Source organism: Puma concolor, chromosome A2, assembly GCF_028749965.1.
Source record: "Puma concolor isolate L17-30 chromosome A2, mPumCon1.1.hap2, whole genome shotgun sequence".
NCBI classification, from domain to species: Eukaryota; Metazoa; Chordata; class Mammalia; order Carnivora; family Felidae; genus Puma; species Puma concolor.
The window spans coordinates 161235710-161258953 of record NC_141668.1 but is presented as its reverse complement, the minus strand read 5'-3'; the positions used below and the strand labels follow the sequence as shown (position 1 = coordinate 161258953).

Here is a 23244-nt window from a genome sequence, read left to right as displayed (position 1 = left end):
TCCTGTATCCCTTGGGTAAATTCCTAGCAGTGCTATTGCTGGGCCATAGGGTAGATCTATTTTTAATTTTTGAGGAACCTCCACACTGTTTTCCAGAGCAGCTGCACCAATTTGCATTCCCACCGGCAGTGCAAGAGGGTTCCCGTTTCTCCACATCCTCACCAGCATCTATAGTCTCCTGGTTTGTTCATTTTAGGCACTCTGACTGGCATGAGATGGTATCTCAGTGTGGTTTTAGTTTGTATTTCCCTGAGGAGGAGTGACGTTGAGCATCTTTTCATGTGCCTGTTGGCCATCTGGATGTCTTCTTTAGAGAAGTGTCTATTCATGTTTTGTGACCATTTATCCACTGGGTTATTTGTTTTTCGGGTGTCGAGTTTGGTGAGCTCTTTTGGATACTAGCCCTTTGTCCGATATGTCATTTGCAAATATCTTTTCCCATTCCGTTGGTTACCTTTTAGTTTTGTTGACTGTTTCCTTTGCAGTGCGGAAGCTTTTTATCTTTTTATCTTTTATCTTTTTTAGCTTTTTAAATATATGTTTTAGTTAGTTAATATGTAGTGAAGTAGAATTCAGTGATTCATCACTTACATACAACACCCAGTGCTCACCACAACAAGTTCCCTCCTTAGTACCCATTACCCATCTAGCCCATCTCTCACCCACCTCCCTCTGTCAACCCATAGTTTGTTCTCTATCATTAAGAGCCTCTTCTGGTTTGTTTGCCTCTCTTCCCTCTCCCTTATGTTCATGTGTTTTGTTTCTTAATATCCACACAGGAGTGAAATCATATGATCTTACTCTTGTCCTTACTGACTTATTTCAGTCAGCATAATACATTCTAGCTCCATCCATCACATGGGGGTGTGTATTGTCTTTTGGTCTCTGTTGGTCTCCTCATGAGGTGGTGGTCAGCTGTGGGTCAGCTGGAGGAGCTCTGTTAATCTTGGCTGTGTTCTCACATATGGGGGCTTGCTGGTGATAGGCTGGTCTAGGCTGGCTTTCATTAGAGCAACAGGGCTCTGCTCCACGTGATTTCTCTTCTTACAGCAGGCTAGCTTGGACTTGTTTCCATGGCAGAGACAGGGTTCCAAGAGCGCAGCAGAAACACACCAAGGACCCTTCAGACACACTGTCATTTTCACCATACACTCTTAGCCAAGGCAAATAAAATACTAAATTCAGTCCAGATTCGAAAGTGGAGAAATCGACCCCACCTCTCAATGGGAGGAGCTTCGCAGTAACATTGCAAAGTACACGGATACAGAGATAAGTGGTGAATTGGGTCCACCTCTGCAAAAGGTCTACCATAAGTGTACTTTTCAATTCAATAAAGTTTATTGGTGTGGGGCAGAAAATCAACACACAAAACAATATAGTGCAGTACAATATAGTGATTCAACCATTCAACACATTACTCATTGCTCATCACTGTGAGTGTGCTCTTAAGGATTGAGTCTATAGGATTTTCTTTACTTTTTTTTCAATGTTTATTGATTTTTGAGGGACAGAGAGAGACAGATCATGAATGGGGGCGGGGCAGAGAAAGAGGAAGACACAGAGTCCAAAGCAGTCTCCAGGGTCTGAGCTGTCAGCATAGAGCCCGATGCAGTACTCAAACTCATGAACCCTGAGATCATGACTTGAGCCAAAGTCGGACTCTTAACCAACTGAACCACCTAGGTGCCCTGACTTTACAGGGTTTTCTATATTCAGTTTGTATCATCTGTGAATAAAGACAATTTTACTTCTTTCTTTCTGATTTGTAATCCAGTGAAGAAATGGGTGGAAGACATGAATAGACACTTTTCCAAAGAAGACATCTGGGTGCTTTTTACTTTCTCAATCTTTCCTGATTGTTCTAGCTAGGACATGAAGGATTATGTTGAATGGGAGCAGTGAGAGTGGACCCCCTTGTGTTGCTGCTGATCTCAGAAGAGACATTTTCTAATCTTTCACCACTGAGTACAATGTTATTGTGGGTTTGTCATATACAGCCTTTTGCTTTTCTTGTTGAGGTATGTTCTCTTATACCCAGTTTGTCAAAGATTTTTAAAAAAATCATTAAAGGATGCTATATTTTGTCAGATGCCTTTTCTGCATGTATTGAAATGATCATATGATTGTTGTATTTCACCCTATGAATGGGGTGTATCATATTTAGTGATTTGTTTGTGCTCAACAATCCCTGTATCCCAGGGATAAATCCCACTTGATCATGGTGTAAAATCCTTTCAATGTGTTGTTTGGTTCATTTTGCTAGTATTTTTCAAAAATTTTGTGTCTGTGTTCATCAGGGACATTGGTCTATAGTTTTATTTTTTTGTACTGGCCTTTTCTGACTTTGGTATTAAGGCAAATCTGGCCTTGGAAAATGAAGTTGAAATGTGTCTTCCTCTCTAGTTTCTGGAAGGGTTTGAGAAGAATTTGTCATTAATTCTTCTTTACATGAGTGGTAGAATTCACCTATGAAGGTCTCTGCTCATGGGCTTTTGTTGCTGGGAGATTTTTGATTACTAATTTAATACCCTTACTCATTATTGGTCTGTTCATATTTCCTATATCTTCCTGATTTTGTCTTGGTAAATTGTATGTTTCTAGGGATTTATCCATTTTTTTTCTAGGTTGTCCAAATTGTTGGAATGAGATCATTCATAGTAGTCTCCTATTATTCTTTGCATTTCTATGATATTGGTTGTAAGGTATAATATTTTGCTGCTGATTATATTTATTTAAGCCTTCTCCTCCTTTTTTTTTTGTCTACCTAAGGGCTTGTCAATTTTGCTTCACTTTAAAAAATTGGCTCTTCACTTTGTTAATCTTTTCTATTGGTTTTCTGGTCTATATATCATTTATGTATTCTCTGATATTTATTTCTTTTCCTTTGTTGATTTGGACTTAGTTGGTGCTTCTTTTTCCAGGCCTTTGAATCAAAGTTTAGGTTATTTACTTAAGGTCTTTTCATTTGTCTTAATGTAGGCATTTATTGCTATAAACTTCTCTATTGGAGCTGCTTTTGTAACATACCATAAATTGTGATATGCGGTGATTCCATCTTCATTTGATTCATGAGTTTTAAATTTCAGGTTTCATTTCTTCTTTCACCCATCAGCCACTCACAAGTGCATGGTTTAAATCCCACAAACTTGTGACCATCTCAGGTATCTGTACTTTTACATTAACTACAGCATTATTCAGGATAGCCACGATTTGGAAACAGCCCAGCATCCATCAACAGATGAATTAATAATGATGGCATATCTATCAGTGGAGTTCAGCAATAATAAATGAAGACATTTTTTCCTTGCTCAACCACGAATGGACCCCAAGGGCATTATGCTAAGTGACATAGTCAGACAGAGAAAGACAAATACTGTATGATCTCACTTACATGTGAAATATAAAAATCTGAACCATAGAAACAGAGAGTAGGTTGATGTTTGATAGTGGCTTGGGTTTGGGGAAATGAGAAGATGTTAGTGAAAGTCTATAAACCTTCAGTTATAAGATGAATAAGTTCTGGGGACTTAATGTACAACATGGCTATTATGATTAACTCTATTGTGTTGTATACTTGAATGTTGCTAATAGAGTATATAGTAAATGTTCTTACAACAAAAAGAAGTGGTAACTATGTGAAGTGATGGATGTGTTCACTGACCTATTATGGTGATCATTTCACAACATATATGTACATGAAATCACCAAGTTGTATGCTTAAATTTCCGCAATTTTATATGTCAATTAAATTTCAAGAAGGCTGGAAAAATGAAGAAAAACATTCCTATGTCTCTGTCTTCCATTGCATTTCAAATGTCACCTCATCCTAGCGGAATTATACCCATAAAAAAGATACCAGAGTGGAAACTATTATGAGTATTTCAATGGTGAGGTCTATCAATAGGAAAACAGTATCTACAGAAGGATTCTGTGAAGATAGTATCAGTGATAGAACACTTGTTAGCTCCATTACTCAATGAAATAGATACAAGGTCCCTGGTATCTCTGAGCCATCTGGAAAGTAAACCTTTTATTTATTTGATCTTTCCTTATACTAGGAAAGGTGATGTATAGGCAAGAGGCATGGAGGAAATATTTACAACCTGACCCTCTGAAGTAGGGTCATTAGACGCTTAATTCATTCTCACTGTCTTCTCTTAGATCATTCCACTGCTGAATGTGGATTGGAAATAAACCTTTTGAATTGAAATTAACAGCAGTGGTAGACTGTTTGCAGAGATGGCCCAAGTCCTGGTCTTTCTCTGTAGTCATATCTTTGGCAATGTGCGCAGTACCTTCCATCAGGAGGTGGAGACTATTCTTCCATCTTTGATTCTGGATGGAGTAGAACTTTTTATTTACTGTGGCCAACAGAATATGATAGAAGTGGCAGTGGACCTTAGAGGCCCTGTGAATTTCTGCTGCTCTCTCTTGAAATACTGCTCTGAAAAGAGAATAAAACCAGATGGGCTGCCAGAAGAAGTGAAGACGTGTGGAGCACAGCCCAGTTGTCCAAGCCAAGGCCACTCTGATCAGCCACAGCTAGCTAGCCAAGACCCAAACCCTGGCAAGATCAGCAGAGCCTTCCCAGGTGACACAGAATCTGATTCAAGATCCTTGAGGACATCAACAGAGATTAGAACAACTCATCACCATACAATTCTACTTGATACTAAAGATATTCTACCAAGCCATTTGTTTTCAGGATGGTTTGCCATTCAGCAACATTCATGATCATTTTGTTATTCAAATTTATTTTGGATGACTATTAAAAAAATCCTCTCCATTGAAGATTCTATTCAGGTAACCAGTAGAGGTTGGAAGGACATGCATTTTTGTGGAGAAAAAATGGTGACCTGGAATCACATAAGTGGGCAGGAATTCAAGCTCTCTTCTTTCTTGCAGAGACATCTTAATTTTAGCCCAAATGTGATTCATTTTTGGCATTGACCTCCAGACCTGGAAGAGTAGAAATTTTTTTCTTTTAAACCCTTAGTGTGGTAACTGGATATAGCAGCAATAGTAAATAACAAAGACACTTATCCAATAAATGTTTTAAATGATTTTTGGGAGAGTAAGAGAGAGAGAGAGAATATGCAAGTGGGGGAGGGGCATAGAGAGAGGGAGAAACAGAATCCAAAGCAGGCTCCAGGCTCTGAACTATCACCAGAGAGCCCAACGCAGGGCTCAAGCTCACATACTACAAGATCATTACCTAAGTTGAAGTTGGACACTTGACTGACTGAGCCACCCAGGTGCCCCAATTTTTTTAATAAAAGGAATTTAAGCCTCTCAACTCACTCATTCACTTAGCTTTCTTGGATAAAGGCGTTTTGTGTTGAAACTCTACTTAAGTAGAAGAAACAAAATAAGGTCAGTTTGGGGGATATTCAGCCTATTGCCTGGTTCAGAGAATGTCTCCTTGCATAAATGTAAATATGGTTCTGTCTTTGAGGCCTCTGGGCATTAAGATAGGAAAAGCCATATATCATTAACTTATGGCTACCTGTTCTATTATAATTTATTTTGCCTAAATTTCTACATTCCTTGAATTCCATGTTAATGAAAACCTCCATTCTCTTCCTTTCTTTACCCTCCAAGTTTCTTTCAAGCTTGCTTTCAACACAGCAGATAGGTTACAATGATTTCTAATGACTCTCTTATACTCTTATATCAATAAGAGTCATGGCCAAGAGTAGACTTTCATAGGAGTAGTATAACTCATGACTGGGTTTTTTTTTTTTTTTTTTTTTGGTCAAACCAAAGAAAAAATACTCACTATGATACACTTGATTTGAGAAGAAATTATTTGTAACAGATCCATGTAGTCCTTTGAAATGAGTGAGAATTCCAAATATTTCACATCAAAGGTGAGGAATCACATTGGGAGAGTAGGAAAATGACAAAGGGAAAATCTTTTAGATATAAGAGATATCAAAAAGCTTAACATAGGGAGTTACATAAATTGTACACAGATATCGAAATTAAAAAAAAATAGAAATTCCAGGAAAAAAAACAGAAGAGGCATGTTCCACTCCCACAATCTGATCAAAGAATCTCAACATTTGGGTCAGACTTTGGACCCTGCAATCATGGGTACTTTTCAGCACAAGACAATTGGCCCTTTTATAGCTGCCATACCAGAGAATCTCATCAGAGGAACTAATGTCTTTGTTCCTCAGGCTATAGATGAAGGGGTTCAGCATGGGTGTGACCACCGTGTACATCACTGAGCCTGTTGCACTTGAGTGGGAGCTCTGGGTAGCAGCAGAGCTGAGGTACACTCCTAGGCTTGTACAGTAAAATAAAGAGACCACTGAAAGGTGAGACACACAGGTGGAAAATGCTTTATACTTGCCCTGAGCTGATGAAATCCCACGTATGAAGGAAATTATCTTATAGTAAGAGTAAAGGATCCCAAAAAAGGGACCACCAGCCAGCAGAATAGCTCCAAAATACACCACCATGTTATTGAGAAAGGTGTCAGGACAGACAAGTTGGATCATCAGATTGAGCTCACAGAAAAAGTGGGGGATTTCCCAGACTGTACAGAAGGACAGCTGCAACACCATTAAGCTTTCTAACAAGGAATGCAGAGCACTCAGGATCCAGGACACCAGGACCAGGAGTCCACAGAGCCAGGAGTTCATAATGACCATGTAGTTTAGCGGGTGGCAGATGGCCACAAACCTGTCGTAGGCCATCACATTCAGGAGAAAGTCATCCATCCTTGCAAAGGTTATGAAAAAGTTCATTTGTGTGATACAGTCCTCATAGGTTATGACTTTGGTCTGGGTCTGGATGTTCCAGAGCATCTTCAGGATGGTGGTGGAGGTGAAGCAGATGTCTACAAAGGACAGGTTGGCCAGGAATAAGTACATGGGGGTGTGGAGGTGGGAGTCAGAGCTAATGGCCAGGAAGATGAGCAGGTTCCCAAACACAGTGATCAGATACATGGAGAGGAAAAGCTCAAATACGAGGGGCTGCAGTTCTGTTTCTTCTGAAAATCCCATAAGAAGAAATTCTGAAATTCCTATATCGTTTCCTGGGTCCATGTGGTGGAAGTGACTACCAATAAAGGGGAAAATAACATGACTAATTTTCACATCAATAGACATGGCTCACATTGTTGAAATGCTACAATTTACATTTTCCAGTCAAGAAAGTTATTTCAATATTTTGTGAATGGATGGGTGCTCTGGAGGGGATCCCCATTTCCTCTCTTATTAGGAATTTTCATCCCAACATCAGATGTTCCCCAAAAGGCTGGGTATTGTGCAGTTTTAATAAGAACTTATCTCATGCATTTGAGGAATATATAGACCATCAACCATGTTTTCAGCATTTCCAAGTCATAAAGTAGACGGTGCTGAAAAGCAAAGGTACCTACTAATCATTGCTGGTGATAGGATATACACGTATATAAAAATTAAATAATCCTGAGATGTGGACTGAGGCTATGAAGAAAATGAAGGCAAGTCAAAAGAAAGAGTGGATGGGCTGTTATGTTGGGTGTTCAGTCAAGATTGACTAAGAAGGTGACATTTGAACAGAGACCTCAAGGAAGAGAGAGTGCAAGACAGAAGGTCTTCCTGGCAGGAGGAAGGACAGTGAAAAGGCCCTGCGGAAACACTTTTTTTTTTCCAGAAAATCAAGGCTCAGAAGGAAGCCAGTGTAATGGCGGGGAGTTGAAAAGAGGGAGAGTGATGACAGGTACTGGCAGTGAATTTTGTGGATCCATGTGGCCTCGCAGCTGCTTAAAATTCAAGACAGAGGGAGCTCCTGGTCCACACTATGTACCTCTTGCACTTTGTTAATCTGGTTGTAATAGCATCCTGTCAACTGAACATCCCTTGTCAGTATCATCTGTTGATTGAGTCTGACCTGTGTATTATAGGGTGAACCTGGAATAGAGGCACCTATAAACCCCTGCTCTGAGACCTGCTCTCACTGCATGCACACACACACGCACACACACACACACACACACACACACACACACACACTGCACCGTATCCTCCTGGTATGTATTACTTGTATGTCTTCACCCCCCCCCCCCCACCTGCCCCAACACACTTTTTAGGATATGAATGCATACACATCATATTACCTTTCCCAGAAGGAAAGTAGAAATAGTACCAGAAAGTCCTATTCATTGCTTCCTAAGGACAAATAATCCTGGGGCTCCATTTTGGAATGGTCTTCTGGCCTGTATGCAAAGAAAAATTAAAAAATTGTGTTCAACGAACAGACAGAGAGACAGAGACAGAGAGAGAGGGAGAGAATGATGTTGGTGGCCTCCAATCCTAATTATATCGTATTTACACCCAGCAAAAATAATTAAAGGGCAAAAATAAATTTCTCTAAAGGAAAAAAGTAGCGACATCTTTATGACGTGAACATCACAGATCGAACATCGCAAGAGAATAAACCAACACGTCTCATAATCTGGGCATTTTTATTGGCAGAGAGCAGACTTGATTTTCCTGTGTTTATTCCATATTCATTTGATTAATCAGTTTTTATATGGCCAAATAGAGGATGAGGTAAGCCTCTTTGCCACTTGTCTTATGTGGCATTTTTTTGGTGTGTATTTGATGTTCTTATGCTTTGAATTTTAGTCACTTTCTTGACAAGTCTGATGAGCACAACTAGTCATGGTTCTGTTCCTTGTCCAACAGGTAACGTGCTCTCCAGACCCTATGAAATCCTAAACACCCCCTGACAATCTATCCCCTAACTCTGAATAAGCTTCATGTAACTTATCCAAGTACATTATTTTGTACTCACATTTATTTTTACTGCACTCCTGTGTGTCATTGTGACGTGATTACCAAAGGAGCAGGAACTTCTGCTCATCTTCCCTTTACAAAAGTATGTGGATGTATATGCACTTATATAGAAACGGATTCATGAAAATGAGACATTATGAAATACAAACAATGACAGACAGAATAAAACCAGGTTAAAGAGCAGTTTCAGTACAACCATGTTACACAAAACTGAATTAAGTTTTGAGCAGTAACTGAAACATGATCTACAGAACCAGTAAGTCAACAAATCAACAGAGAAAAATAATAAAATTCCCCAAGACCTGGATAAAAAAAGAGGATAGCATATAAAGCTCTTAAAAATTTCTGGCACCATAGCAGATGCTCTTTCAGTATTAATTGAATGAGTCAGGAATTAGGTCTCATTATATATGGACATTTAATACTTGACAAAGCTGCATTTAAGTGTCGTCAGAAAAGACTGGGTTGTTGAGTGAAAGCTGGCACAAAGGCTTTCTACGTGGAAGGAAGTGTGATGCTTGCTTATTTCACACATCTCACCAAAAATCCAAAAGAGGAAGTAAACCCCCAGTGTAAGAGTAACCATTCCATTTTAGATGCACATCTAAATTACATATAATTACATATAAAATTACATATAAAATTACATATAAAATCTACTGGTGGGAAAATCATCATTTGTAAGGCAAGAAAAAAAAACTCAGAAGGTAGAAGATACATACATTTCACTAAATGAATTTTAAAACTATTTTATGGGCCAAAAGACCTAACTAAAAGTCAATAGAGAAGCTGTGATTTACAACAATTATTTCAAATGCTCATAATTATAGATAAATAGGCATATAATATGTGGACATATAATAATAATAGGCAAATTAAATCAAATATGTGAATCTTTAATTGAGCTCACTAATAGTTTTAAGAATCAACAAGTAATCTTTTTCACACTGATCATCTTGTGAAAATACTCAAAGGGCTGTCCCACTGATTGTGATCAGAATTTTTAAACAAGTAGCAAAAAGGCACTTTTTTTAAATTTTATTTTTTAAATTTACACCCAAGTTAGTTAGCATGTAGTGCAACAATGATTTCAGGAGTAGATTCCTTGATGCCCTTTACCCACTGAGCCCATCCGCCCTCCCACAACCCCTCCAGTAACCCTCTGTTTGTTGTCCATATTTAATAGTCTCTTATGTTTTGTTCCCCCTCCTTGTTTTTATATTATTTTTGCTTCCTTTCCCTCGTGTTCATCTGTTCTGTGTCTTAAAGCCCTCATATCAGTGAAGTCATATGATATTTGTCTTTGTCTGACTAATTTCACTTAGCATAATACCCTCTAGTTCCATCCACCTAGTTGCAAATGGCAAGATTGCGTTCTTTTTGATTGCCGAGAAATACTCCATTGTATATATACACCACATTTTCTTTATCCATTCATCCATCAATGGACATTTGGGCTCTTTCCATACTTTGGCTATTGTTGATAGTGCTGCTATAAACATAAACATGGGGGTGCATGTGTACCTTCAAAAGAGCACACCTGTATCCCGTGGATAAATGCCTAGTAGTGAAATTTCTGGGTCTAGTGTAGTTCTATTTTTAGTTTTTTGAGGAACCTCCATACTGTTTTCCAGAGTGGCTGCACCAGCTTGCATTCCCACCAACAATGCAAAAGAGATCCTCTTTCTCTGCATCCTCGCCAACATCTGGTGTTGCCTGAGTTGTTAATGTTAGCCATTCTGACAGGTGTGAGGTGGTATCTCATTGTGGTTTTGATTTGTATTTCCTTTATGATGAGTGATGTCGAGCATCTTTTCATATGCTGGTAACCATCTGGATGTCTTCCTTGGAGAAGTGTCTATTCATGTCTTTTGCCCATTTCTTCACTGGATTATTTGTTTTTTGGGTGTTGAGTTTGATAAATTCTTTATAGATTTTTGGATACTAACCGTTTATCTGATATGTCATTTGCAAATATCTTCTCCCATTCTGTTGGTTGTCTTTTAGTTTTGCTGATTTTTTCCTTTGCTGTGCAGAAGCTTTATTTTATTTTATTTTTTATTTTTTAAAATTTACATCCAAATTAGTTAGCATATATTGAAACAATGATTTCAGGAGTAGATTCCTTAATGCCCCTTACCCATTTAGCCCATCCCCCCTCCCAAAACCCCTCCAGTGACCCTCAGTTTGGTCTCCATATTTATGAGTCTCTTCTGTTTTGTCCCCCTCCCTGTTTTTATATTATTTTTGTTCCCAGAAGCTTTTTATATTGATGAGGTCCCAATAGTTCATTTTTGCTTTTGTTTCCCTTGCCTCCAGAGACGTGTTGAGTAAGAAGTTCCTGCAGCCAAGGTCAAGGAGGTTTTTGCCTGCTTTCTCCTTGAGGATTTTGATGGCTTCCTGTCTTACATTGAGGTCTTTCATCCATTTTGAGTTTATTTTGGTGTCTGGTGTAAGAAAGTGGTCCAGGTTCATTTTTCTGCAAGTTGCTGTCCAGTTTTCCCAGCACCACTTGCTGAAGAGACTGTCTTTATTCCATTGGATTTTCTTTCCTGCTTTGTCAAGGCCATAGGTTTGTGGGTCCATTTCTGGGTTCTCTACTCTGTTCCATTGACTTGAGTGTCTGTTCTTGTGCCAGTCCCACACTGTCTTCATGATTACAGCTTTGTAAAACATCTTGAAGTCTGAGACTGTGATGCCTCCTGCTTTGGTTTTCTTTTTTTCTTTTTTTTTATTTAAAAAAAAATTTTTTTTTAACGTTTATTTATTTATTTATTTTTTTTGGGACAGAGAGAGACAGAACATGAACGGGGGAGGGACAGAGAGAGAGGGAGACACAGAATCAGAAACAGGCTCCAGGCTCTGAGCCATCAGCCCAGAGCCTGACGCGGGGCTCGAACTCACGGACCGCGAGATCCTGACCTGGCTGAAGTCGGACGCTTAACCGACTGCGCCACCCAGGCGCCCCTGGTTTTCTTTTTCAAGATTGCTTTGGCTAGTTGGGGTCTTTTCTGGTTCCATACAAATTTTAGGATTGTTTGTTCTATCTCTGTGAAGAATGCTGGTGTTACTTTGATAGGGAATGCATTGGATGTGTAGAAGTCTTTGTGTAGTATTGACATTTTAACAATATTTGTTCTTCCTATCCAGGAGCATGGAATCTTTTTCCATTTTTTTGTGCCATCTTCAATTTCTTTCATGAGCTTTCTATAGTTTTCAGTGTATAGATTTTTTACCTCTTTGGTTAGAATTATTCTTAGGTATTTTATAGGTTTTGGTGCAATTGTAAATGGGATCGATTCCTTGATTTCCCTTTCTATTGCTTCATTATTGGTGTATAGGAATGCAATTGATTTCTGTGCATTGGTTTTATATCCTGCAGCTTTGCCAAATTCATGAATCGGTTCTAGCAGTTTTTGGTGGAATCTTTTGTGTTTTCCATATAAAGTATCCTGTCATCTGTGAAGAGTGAAAGTTTGATCCCCTCTTGGCTGATTTGGATGCCTTTTATTTCTTTGTGTTGTCTGATGGCTGAGGCTAGGACTTCCAACACTATTTTGAATAACAATGATGAGAGTGGACATCCCTGTCTTGTCCCTGACCTTAGGGGGAAAGCTCTCAGTTTTTCCCCATTGAGGATGATATTAGCATTGGGTCTTTCATATATGGCTTTTATGATCTTGAGATATGATCCTTCTGTTCCTACTTTCCTGAGGGTTTTTATCAAGAAATGATGCTGTATTTTATCAAATGCTTTCTCTGCATCTATTGAGATGATCATATGGTTCTTGTCCTGTCTTTTTTTTGATGTGATGAATCACATTGGTTGTTTTGTGGATATTGAATCAGCCCTGCATCCCAGGTATAAATCCCACTTGTTCATGGTGAATAATTTTTTAATGTATTGTTGGATCCAGTTGGCCAATAACTTGTTGAGGATTTTTGCATTGATATTCATCAAAAAAGGAGCCAGCATTACATTAGTGGATTGGAGACAAGTCCATGAGGAATTGTTAGGAAAGAAGGAAAAGGGACACAAGGTAGAAGAAAAGCCTGCACTGAAATATAAAGAGCATTCATGATGTGCATAGGATCTTACTGAAACATTTGTATGAAAGTGTATGAATAGGAATTCATGCATAAAATGGAAGAGAAATTTTATAAGACTTCTGGAACAAAGAAAATCAGTGAGAATAACATTTGGTTAAGTCTACTGTTTCTAAACAACTATATTGAATGAAAACAACAAAATTGAATGAATATGTGCTACTAACTTACATAAAGACCTACAAGAACAATAACCTAATGATACCAACATTGGTCACTAATTCAAGGGCAGATTGCCAAAGACTTGGAAATGAAAAGGTATATCAGAAGGGCATTTACAACGTGGGGAAGAAGCAGTAAGTAAGTTGTGATTTCATCTTACACACAGATACACAGATTCATATAGACTTCTAGAATGGAAAGGTGATCTTTAGTCAAATGATGAAGAAAAATACCTTCCAGATGATGGCCAAAGGTGATGCAACTTTCAGAAATAGATCTACTCCCCAAATGCCAAGAAGACCAATAAGGAATAACAAAGATGTGAAAACAAGTCAGAAACATGCCTAAAGGGTAATTTATTATGGCTAAGAATGAAGCACTTTATTTCTTGTGTATAGCAAGGACTGACACAAGAAGAGTATTGAAGTGCCTGCTCAACCCTGTCAGTAAGAAAATGAAAAATAGGAGTGCCTAGGTGGCTTGGTAGCTAAGCGTTTGACTCTTGATTTCGGCTCGGGTCATGATCTCACGGTTCATGAGTTTAAGACCTGCATCAGGCTCCATGCTGAATGTTAAGCCTATTTGAGATTCTCTCACTCTCTCTCTCTCTCTCTCTCTCTTTCTTTCTCTTTCTCTCTCTCTTCCTTTGCAGCTCTTCCCCACTCATGTGCTATCTCTAAAATAAAATAAAATAAAATAAAATAAAATAAAATAAAATAAAATAAAACAAAATAAAATAAAGTAAGATAAGATAAAATAAAAGTTTCTTTAAAAAAAAAAAAGAAACACAATGTAGAGACTGATAAGTAGCACAGAATTGAATAGATCAGAACAACTCCCACCAGAAAATCCCATTCGATTACAAAGACATTATATTAAAACAGGTGTTTTCAGAAGGGTTTGTTACACAGTCCTAGGGAACAGATATAATTATAACAGCAACCAGAACCCAGAGGAATTATAATAATATGCTTCTTCCCATTTTAGGTATTTGTGCTGATATTTGGGGACAGAAGTCACGGTTACTCTGTTATTAAAATTTATTTTAGATAGGCTGTGTTATAAAGAGACTTTGTTAGGGTTCCAACCAGGTAATCAAGAGAAGTTGGAAGGACAAGGCTCTTGGCACCAAAGTTGTGACCTGAATCATATGACTGGACAGGAATTCAATGTCTAAAGAGTCATCCTTTGATCATGAGGATATATATGTATGATATATAAAAGATGATATTGATATTGTTCAATTATTGCCCATAGCATGGTTATGATCTTTCATTTAGAGCAGTGGAATGAGTCCTATCTGTATGCAGCAGAAAGAGTAAGATGATTCAGTAAAAACACCATAAACATGTTTTTGGAAAACATGGAAAAAATACAACTCTAGTACATGGACACCAAACTAACTCCACACTTCAGTGAGTAGATGGACAGCACAAAATGAAATATTTTGCTCAGTAATACCCAGTATAATTTTGATTTTTCTTCATCATAGTTAAGATCTTCCTTGACTCAAAGGCCATATGAAGTTAATCTATTTATTCAAATATGTGTTTCTGTTGTAAACGCCATTTGGAGACATGTATTTGGTGATCATTTTGCCAATCACTGTTGTAAGCACTGTGGATACAGCTGCATAGGAGAACATATCATAATAAGGAGAATGGAATGCAATGGCTTACCTATAAGATGAACTATATTAGTCTACATTGTCAGAACGAGAAGTCAAGGCAGTGAAGGACAAAGTATTGATATACACAAGTGAAAAACTGGGGTCTCATACTTTCCTGTATTATGAAATTATATGAATGGTCTTGGTTATCAAAAGTAGTTTTTTCTTTTTTTTAAATATAATTTATTGACAGATTGGTTTCCAAACAACACCCAGGGCTCATCCCAACAGGTGCCTTCCTCAATGCCCATCACCCACTTTCCCCTCTCCCCCACCCCTCTTCAACCCTCACTTTGTTCTCAGTATCCAAGAGTCTCTTATGGTTTGCCTCCCTCCCTCTCTGTAACTTTTTTTTTCCCTCTGCCTCCTCCATGGTCTTCTGTTAAGTTTCTCAAGATCCACCTATGAGTGAAAACATATGGTATATGTCTTTCTCTGCCCAACTTATTTCACTTAGCATAATATCTTCCAGTTCCATCCATGTTGCTGCAAATGGCCAGATTTCATTCTTTCTCTTTGCCAAGTAGTATTCCATTGTATATATTAGTCACATCTTCTTTATCCATTCATCAGTTGATGGACATTTAGGCTCTTTCCATAATTTGGTTATTGTTGAAAGTGCTGCTATAAACATTGCGGTACAAGTGCCCCTATGCATCAGCACTCCTATATCCGTTGGGTAAATTCCTAGCAGTGCTATTGCTAGGTCATAGGGTAGTTCTATTTTTAATTTTTTGAGGAATATCCACACTGTTTTCCTTTTTCTATATGAGTAATATAACTCATGGCTATCCTTTTAGTAAAACAGGAGAAAAATTACTTGGAATGATATATGTTGTTTGAGTAGAAATTATTTTTAAGAAATTCATGTTACCCCAGGAGACAAGTGGGAATTTCCAAATATTTTTTTATCAAAACTGAAAAAATATTTGAAAAAGTAGGAAATAGACAAAGGGGAAACTGTCTATATATCAGACAGAGCAGAGGCTTAATAAGTGAGTTACTTAAAAAAATATGGAGAAGTTGAAGTCAAGCAAATGAAATTCTGGGAAATAAAAGCAGAAGAAAAGCAGATTCTTCTTCCAGAGTCTGATCAAAGAACGGCAGATTCTAGCTCTGAGGCTTTGAGCCCTGCAATCATGGGCATGTCTTCAGTCCCCGGACAATTGGTCCTTATGTCACTGGAACCCCAACGATTCTTTTCAGAGCCCTCTTTATGTCTCTGTTCCTCAGGCTGTAGATGAAGGGGTTCAGCATGGGCGTGACCACCGTGTACATCACCGAGGCTGTGGCACTCGAGTGGGAGCTCTGGGTAGCAGCAGAGCTAAGGTACACTCCTAGGCTGGTACAATAAAATAAGGAGACAACCGAGAGGTGAGATGCACAGGTGGAAAATGCCTTATACTTGCCCAGAGCTGATGAGATCCCACGTATGGAGGAAACTATCTTAGAATAAGAGTAAAGGACCCCAGCCAGGGGAGCACCACCCAGCAGCACAGTTGCAAAATACATCATCATGTCATTAAGAAAGGTGTCAGAACAGGCAAGTTGGATCATCTGATTGAGTTCACAGAAAAAGTGGGGGATTTCCATGTCTGTACAGAAGGACAGCTGCAACACCATTAAGGTTTGTAACAAGGAATTTGTAACACTGATGATCCAGGACACCAGAACAAGCAATCCACAGAGCTGGGGGTTCATGATGACAGTGTAGTGCAGGGGGTGACAGATGGCCACAAACCGGTCATAGGCCATTGCAGATAGGAGAAAGTCATCCAGCTCTGCACAGAGTAAGAAAAAATACATCTGGCTAATGCAGCCTGCATAGTTAATGACCTTGCTCTGAGTCTGGGTGTTCAGAAGCATCTTCGGGACAGTGGTGGATGTGAAGCAGATGTCTACAAAGGACAGGTTGGCCAGGAAGAAGTACATGGGGGTGTGGAGGTGGGAGTCAGAGCTGATGGCCAGGATGATGAGCAGGTTCCCAAACACAGTGATCAGGTACATGGAGAGGAAAAGCCCAAATATGAGGGGCCGTAATGCTGGTTCCTCTGAAAATCCCAGAAGAAGAAACTTTGAAATGTGTGTATCATTGCCTAGTTCCATCTGGTGGAGTTGACTACTTAGGAAAGAAAAAAAATAACATGATTAATTTTCAAGCAAATGGCTTTATTTATACATTTTCTTTTTTCCTTTTATTTATGTTCCAGGTAGTTGATATACAGTGTAAAACTAGTTTCAGGTGTAGAATACAGTGATTCAACAGTTGCACACTTGACCAGCACTCTTTAGGACCAGTGCGCTCCTAAATCCCCATCAGCTATTTCCCCCAAATCCCATCTCCCTCCCCATTGGCAAGTTTGTTCTCTACAGTTAAGAGTGTATTTTTTGGTTTACCTCTCTCTTTTCTCCCTTTGTCCATTTGTTTTCTTTTTTAAATCCACAGGTGAGTGAAATCATATGGTATTTGTCTTACTCTGACTTATTTTGCTTAGCATAATAAACTCTAGCTCCATCCACATTGTTGTAAATGGCAAGATTTCATTCTTTTTGATGGCTGAGTAAGATTCCATTGTATATATTAATATATGTGTGTATATATACATGCACACAGCACACATGTGGACACATACATGTCCATGTATGTATAGATAGTTGGGCCATTTCCGTAGTTTGGCTGGTGTAGATATTGCTGCTATAAACATCTGGGTGCATGTATCCCTTTGGGTTAGTATTTTTGTGTTCTTTAGGTAAATATCTAGTAGTGCAACTGCTGGATCATAGGATAGTTTTGTTTTTAATGTTTTGAGCAATCTTCATACTGTTTTCTAGAGCGGATGCACGATTTGCCTTCCCACCAACAGAGAGAGAGGGTTCCCCTTTTTCCACGTCCTCTCCAACATCTTTTGTTTCCTGTGTTCTTGATTGTAGCCATTCTGACAGGGGTAAGGTAATATCTCATTGTAGTTTTGATTTGTATTTCCCAGACAATGGGTGATGTTGAGCATCTTTTCATGTGTCTGTTAGCCATTTGGATGTCTTCTTTGGAGAAAAATGTTTATTCATATTTAATGCCCATTTTTTTAACTAGATTATTTGTGTTTTGGGTGTTGAGTTTGATAAGTTCTTTATAGATTTTGGATGCTAACCCTTTATTAGATAAGCCTTTTGCAAATATCTCCGCCCATTCCATAATTGCAGTACATAGTATTTTCCCAAAGCATATAAAATTACTAATTCAAAGAGATACCCACACCCTGATGCTTATAGCAGCATTATCAACAATAGCCAAGTTATGGAAAGAGCCCAAATGTCCGTAGACTGATGAATGGACAAGGAAGGTGTGGTATATGTTATGTGTGTATATACATACACACACACACACACACACACACACACACACACACACACTGAAATGACACAGACACAAAAAGAATGAAATCTTGCCATTTGCAACAATGTAGATGGATCTAGAGAGTATTATGGTAAGCAAAATAAGTCAGTCAGAGAAAGACAAATGCTGTATGATTTTACTCATATGTGGAATTTAAGAAACAAACCAAATGAACATGGGGGGGGGGGAAGAGGCAAACCAAGAAACAGACTTGTAAATCTAGAGAACAAAATGAGGGTTGCTACAGGGGGATGGTGGAGGGGGTGGGTTAAATATGGGTTGAGGATTAAGGAGGACACTTTTGATGAGCACTGTGTATTGTATATAAGTGTTGAATCACTAAATTCTATTCTTGAAACTAATATTACACCATATGTTAACTAGCTGGAATTTAAATAAAAACTTGCAGGAAAAAAGTCCCTACAATGCAATTATGGAGAAAGAGTATATATATAAAAAATAAAAAATCATATACCATGTCAGATGGTGACAGGTGCTATGCAAAAAAAAAAGTAGGTATAGAAAGGAATGGATGGGGAGGGCTCTATTTTTTAATAGGTGTTCAGGAAGGCCTGCAAAGAAGGTGACACTTTAACAGAGGCTTCCAGAAAGATTTAGCAGGAGGCAGGAGGATATTGGGGGAAGCGCATGCCCTGCAGGGAAAACAGAGCCAAGGCCCTGGAGAAGGTGTTTAGTCCAGATATTCAAATCTCACAATGAAGTCAGCATGGGGAGGGAATGCATAGGGATGAGAGGTGTTGGCAGAGAATACTGAGGGGCAAGGTGGCTCTCCTGCCACTGTTGAAACTTGAAAAGACAGGCAGTCCTTCCTTCCCAAGATGTTCTTGGCATTTTAAAAATTTTGTTCCAAGGTATTCTGTGAATTGAGATAGATCCCTTCCTTATTTCCATCCGTTGGTTAACATCCTAGCATTTAAAGGTCACATATTGGAGTATATGAACTCAGGTACCATTGCCCTGAGGACTGCTTGTGCCCCACAACACACACGTGCACACACACGCACATGCACACTCACACGTGCACACACACACGCACACACAGAGTGCACTGTGGCCTCCTGGCGCTGCGTTACTATCATGCTTTTCTCACATGCAACCACCGTAATTTTGAAAGAAACGATACAAGGCAAGCTGTCAACATCAGATTACCTTTACCCTAAAGAATGTGTAAATAGTACTTAAATTCTAGTTAGAAAGCCATGGACATGTAAATATGGGGCTCCATTTTAATTAGATCATCTTGTGTCCTGTATTTAAATAAACAAAAGAAATCGGTTCCAGGAACACAGAGAGGAAAGAAATGGACACAGGGGAAAGAAGATCTAAGAAACTCAGGTTGTCCCTGAGAGACTGTGATGAGAAAGCTTCCCTGGTTCTGGCAGCATTCCAGCCCCAGTTACATACCTTCATGCCCAGAATAATTAACAAAACCAGAACAAAACAGTATATCTAACCCAGAGAGGAGTGGCGTTATTTATGATGTTAAGACATTTTAATGATTGAATATCCCTCTAGAAAAATGTGCAAAGGGAAGAAACCTACGTAAGACAACAGAAATTACACAGTGTACAACAACAGAAGGGATTTTTCAAGATGCAGAACAAGAGTTTTCTGAACGATTTTAAATGCAAAACTTTTGGAATCAGAAAACCAGCTTTTGAATGTCAGATCTATCCTATTAAGCTATTTGAACTTGGGAAAGACAATGAATCCATTCCAAATGTGAATATCCTTACTCAAAGAGGGGGGAGAGCAGTGTCCATCCTCCTAGGGTGGTAGACGGCGTTAGTCAGTGTATGTAAAAGGCTTACAATGGTTCCTTCTCGTTAGCAAGTGGATGGTTATCACTGGTGAAGAGATTGGCTGAGTTTTTTCTTCTATGTTGAACAAATATCTTCCTAGTTTCTATACAACTTGGTAATGAAGTATTACGCAGTAAAGCTAGTTGGCATACCCTCTTTTGCATATGGAATACAAATTTTATGTGAATACTCCATGTGAAAGGTGATGCTGAGAAATGTGTCTCAAGAAGTGCTGTTGCAAGGAAACAGCTACCTCCATGGCTCTGGGTCTTTCTACAAATACAGAACATGCTCAAAAACACCACATCTTGAAAAGCTCACGGCACATGCCTCCAAGCTTCATTCTCTGTTTTCCTACTCCCCTTAGCTGCAAAACTCCTAGGTATGTTCTAATTTCACTGTGACCAGTTTGTGTCCTCCCCCCCCACCATTCCTTCCTCATTCTCATCCAACTGACTTCCATTCCCACCGCTCATTGTCAACAATGATCCCTGTATTGCTGAGTCCAGTGGAGCTTCTCTTTTGAACATATTACGTAAATTAATTATAAATGAGTCTACCTCGTCTCAGGTGACCTCAGGTAAAATCTCTCAGATTCCATTCTCTCAGAATCTTTCCCAAAATAACCACTGAACTCTGAGACTCACATGGATGGGGTCTATAAGAAGAACGTCTCTGTGTGGAGGTCCGACTTCGTCCCTGGATGGTTGATCATGGAGACCAAAGCTCTGTTCCCAGACAGGACAGCAGGATGGAGTGAAGCATTGGTCTCCCTGCACAGACCTGGATCCCAAGAGCAACAACCATGCCTTGCCATATACAAGGTTTTGGATGATGACATTCTGCAGTGGAGGAGATATTTATAGCTCCCTGTGTCTGCTCATTAGACACTGTTTCCATTGTTACTCCCACATTGGAGCACATCATTTCCCCGTGGGCCACTGGAGCGGTGGGAAAGGAAAAGTTTCCTGCTGATACTCTGTTGCTGGGATATCAGATTGGAAGTCAGGTGAATCCAGTTTTGTATTACTCACGCTCATGAACTTGCCTGCTTATCAGAGGTCTAACCAGCTTGCACTTTACCTTCACCTTGAGCTGATTTTGAATTCATTGAGTTGAGGGTTTACCATTTATAACTCTGGGTGATTTTCATAAATGAGCCATGAGATCCTCTTTATGTGTGGTTTTGAAAGAAAAGTCTAAGGACTCACCCTAGAGTCTGAAAACAAGTCTGTATTTGATTCTTTAATCTGAGGACCCTGAGTTGGCCTCAAATACACCCATGAAAAAGACTTTTAGTAGGCAGAATAATGCCCCCCAAATATTTCCACATCTTAATCTCCAGACTTTTCGAATATATCTTGTGTCATGGCAAGTGAGAATTAGGGTGACAAATGGTGTTAACATTGCTGGTCAGCTGACCTGAAGATAAATTTGTTCTGATGATCCAGGTGGGCTCAATAGATCACAAGGTGCCTCCAGATATGGAAGACAGAGGCAGAAGAGTAGGAATCACAGAGAAATTTGAGATGCTATGTTGCTGGCTTTGAAGATAAAGGGAGGGACCATGAGTCAGGGAATACAGGTGGCTTTAGTTCCCCAGGACCTCCCCCAGACAGAGTGATTTTAGCCCAGGGAGACCCACTTCAGACTTCTGACTTCCAGAACTATCAGAACATAAATTTATTTGTTCTAAGCCAGCGGCATGGAATTTGTCACAACCACAATAAATATCTATTCCGGATAGTTATCCAATAACACTCTGTTTAGAGAAATGAAATTCAGCCTTGGATCATGTTTATATTCTTTCAAATAAGGCTATTTGGTGTTGAAATACCACTTTATGTAAAACACAAAATCTGAAGTCACTTTGGAGTCTCTCAACCCCAACAGCTGGTACAAAAAACCCCCTAAGCCATGAGCTGTACTGTCTTGCAGGCACTGAAGTAGACAAACTAAAACATTAAGGCCACTTGTTCTACCTTAAATCTTTATGTTCAAATTTTTACCTACTTTTATTTTCATGTTAATCCAAATGTTCTTTTCATTTTTGTCCTCTCCCACTTTCTCTCAAGTTTATTTTGACATGAAAGCTTTCCTAATAATGAATCTGTGTGTGCACACATGAGTGTCCATGTTTACTTGAAAGAAAAATGTATAAACACACACACACACACACACACACACACACACACACACACACCATATCTACCCCTCACCATTGAACATTTTCTTTGGAATCCACATAATGTTACCACACAGTTGTTTCTTTCCCACAATATCCCTCTGAAATTAGTTTTATTATCCCACATTATCTGCAGAAATAAGAAAACTGAACCTCAAGGGGATTAAATTTTAATAAGTTACAGAACAAAGCAATTAAAGCTTATTGTGCACTTTCTGGAATTACATACAAATGAATGTTCAGAAGGTGCTCCTAAATATTTATGATTCCCTTAATAGAACAAACCGTTTAATTTACTAAAAAATTTTATTGAAGTATCATTGACACACAAAATCATTAATTTCAGGTATACAACATACTGATTCGACAGACTCTTTATGTTATGCTGTGCTCGCAAGTGTCAAACTATAAACTTTAAATGTACACAGATGATTATATATAATTAAGCTACAATGATAGAGTTAAAAAGAAAAAAGTCTAGTGGAGCGTGGCTGAGGGGAGGACCGAGAACATTGGTAGCTGATTCACATCGAAGAAGGATGAAGGATCTCTCTTCTAAATAGAAAGAGGCTAACTGTCTATATGGATATAGGACCAATGAAATGAAGTTAAGGCTGCTCACGTTTGATATGCCTCTAAGTCACTATCCAATACTGATTTTATATTCAAAGTACTCTTTCCTGAAGAATAAACCAAGCCAATGAGAGTAGAAGAAAGGAAATAACACAGAGCTGAAATAAATGACACAGAGATTTAAAAAATGAATGGAATGAAATCAATGAGAGCAACAGCTGGTTCTTTGAAAAGATAAACAAAATTGACAAAACCTTAGCCACATTCATCAAGAAAAAAAAGGGCAAGGACCCAAAGAAGTAAAATCATAAATGAGAGAGAAATAACAACTGACACCATATAAATACAAAGAATTGTAAGAGAATGTTATTAAAATATATATGCCAACAAAGAGGATGACCCAGATGAAAGGATAAAGTCCTAGAAAAATACAAACTTCCAAAACAGAACTGGGAAGAAATACAGGATCTGAACAGATTAATTGTCAGTAACAAAGTTGAATTGGTAAACAAAAAGTTACTTAAAACTAAAAGTTCAGG

The 23244-nt window shown here is 38.7% G+C and overlaps 2 protein-coding genes across 2 annotated transcripts; both read right to left on the bottom strand.

Annotated features, from left to right (window-relative positions):
- Positions 1 to 4125: 4125 nt before the first annotated feature.
- On the bottom strand, positions 4126 to 7055 carry LOC112852328 (olfactory receptor-like protein OLF4). Its single transcript, XM_086682744.1, has 2 exons — positions 6101 to 7055; positions 4126 to 4361 (listed from the first exon to the last, which is right to left on the bottom strand). Exons 1-2 carry the CDS (start codon positions 7053 to 7055, stop codon positions 4126 to 4128), a joined length of 1191 nt encoding a protein of 396 aa, XP_086538870.1.
- Positions 7056 to 15903: 8848 nt separating this feature from the next.
- Positions 15904 to 16836, bottom strand: LOC112852329 (olfactory receptor-like protein OLF4). Its single transcript, XM_086684854.1, has one exon. It carries the CDS (start codon positions 16834 to 16836, stop codon positions 15904 to 15906), a length of 933 nt encoding a protein of 310 aa, XP_086540980.1.
- Positions 16837 to 23244: the final 6408 nt, after the last annotated feature.

Coding starts and splice junctions, on each gene's coding strand:
- LOC112852328 (XM_086682744.1), bottom strand. CDS start 7,055: ATGGACCCAGGAAACGATATAGGAATTTCAGAATTTCTTCTTATGGGA. Junction 4,362..6,100: donor CAATTGTCTTGTGCTGAAAA/GTACCCATGATT, acceptor TGTTGGCCACAG/TAAATAAAAAGTTCTACTCC.
- LOC112852329 (XM_086684854.1), bottom strand. CDS start 16,836: ATGGAACTAGGCAATGATACACACATTTCAAAGTTTCTTCTTCTGGGA.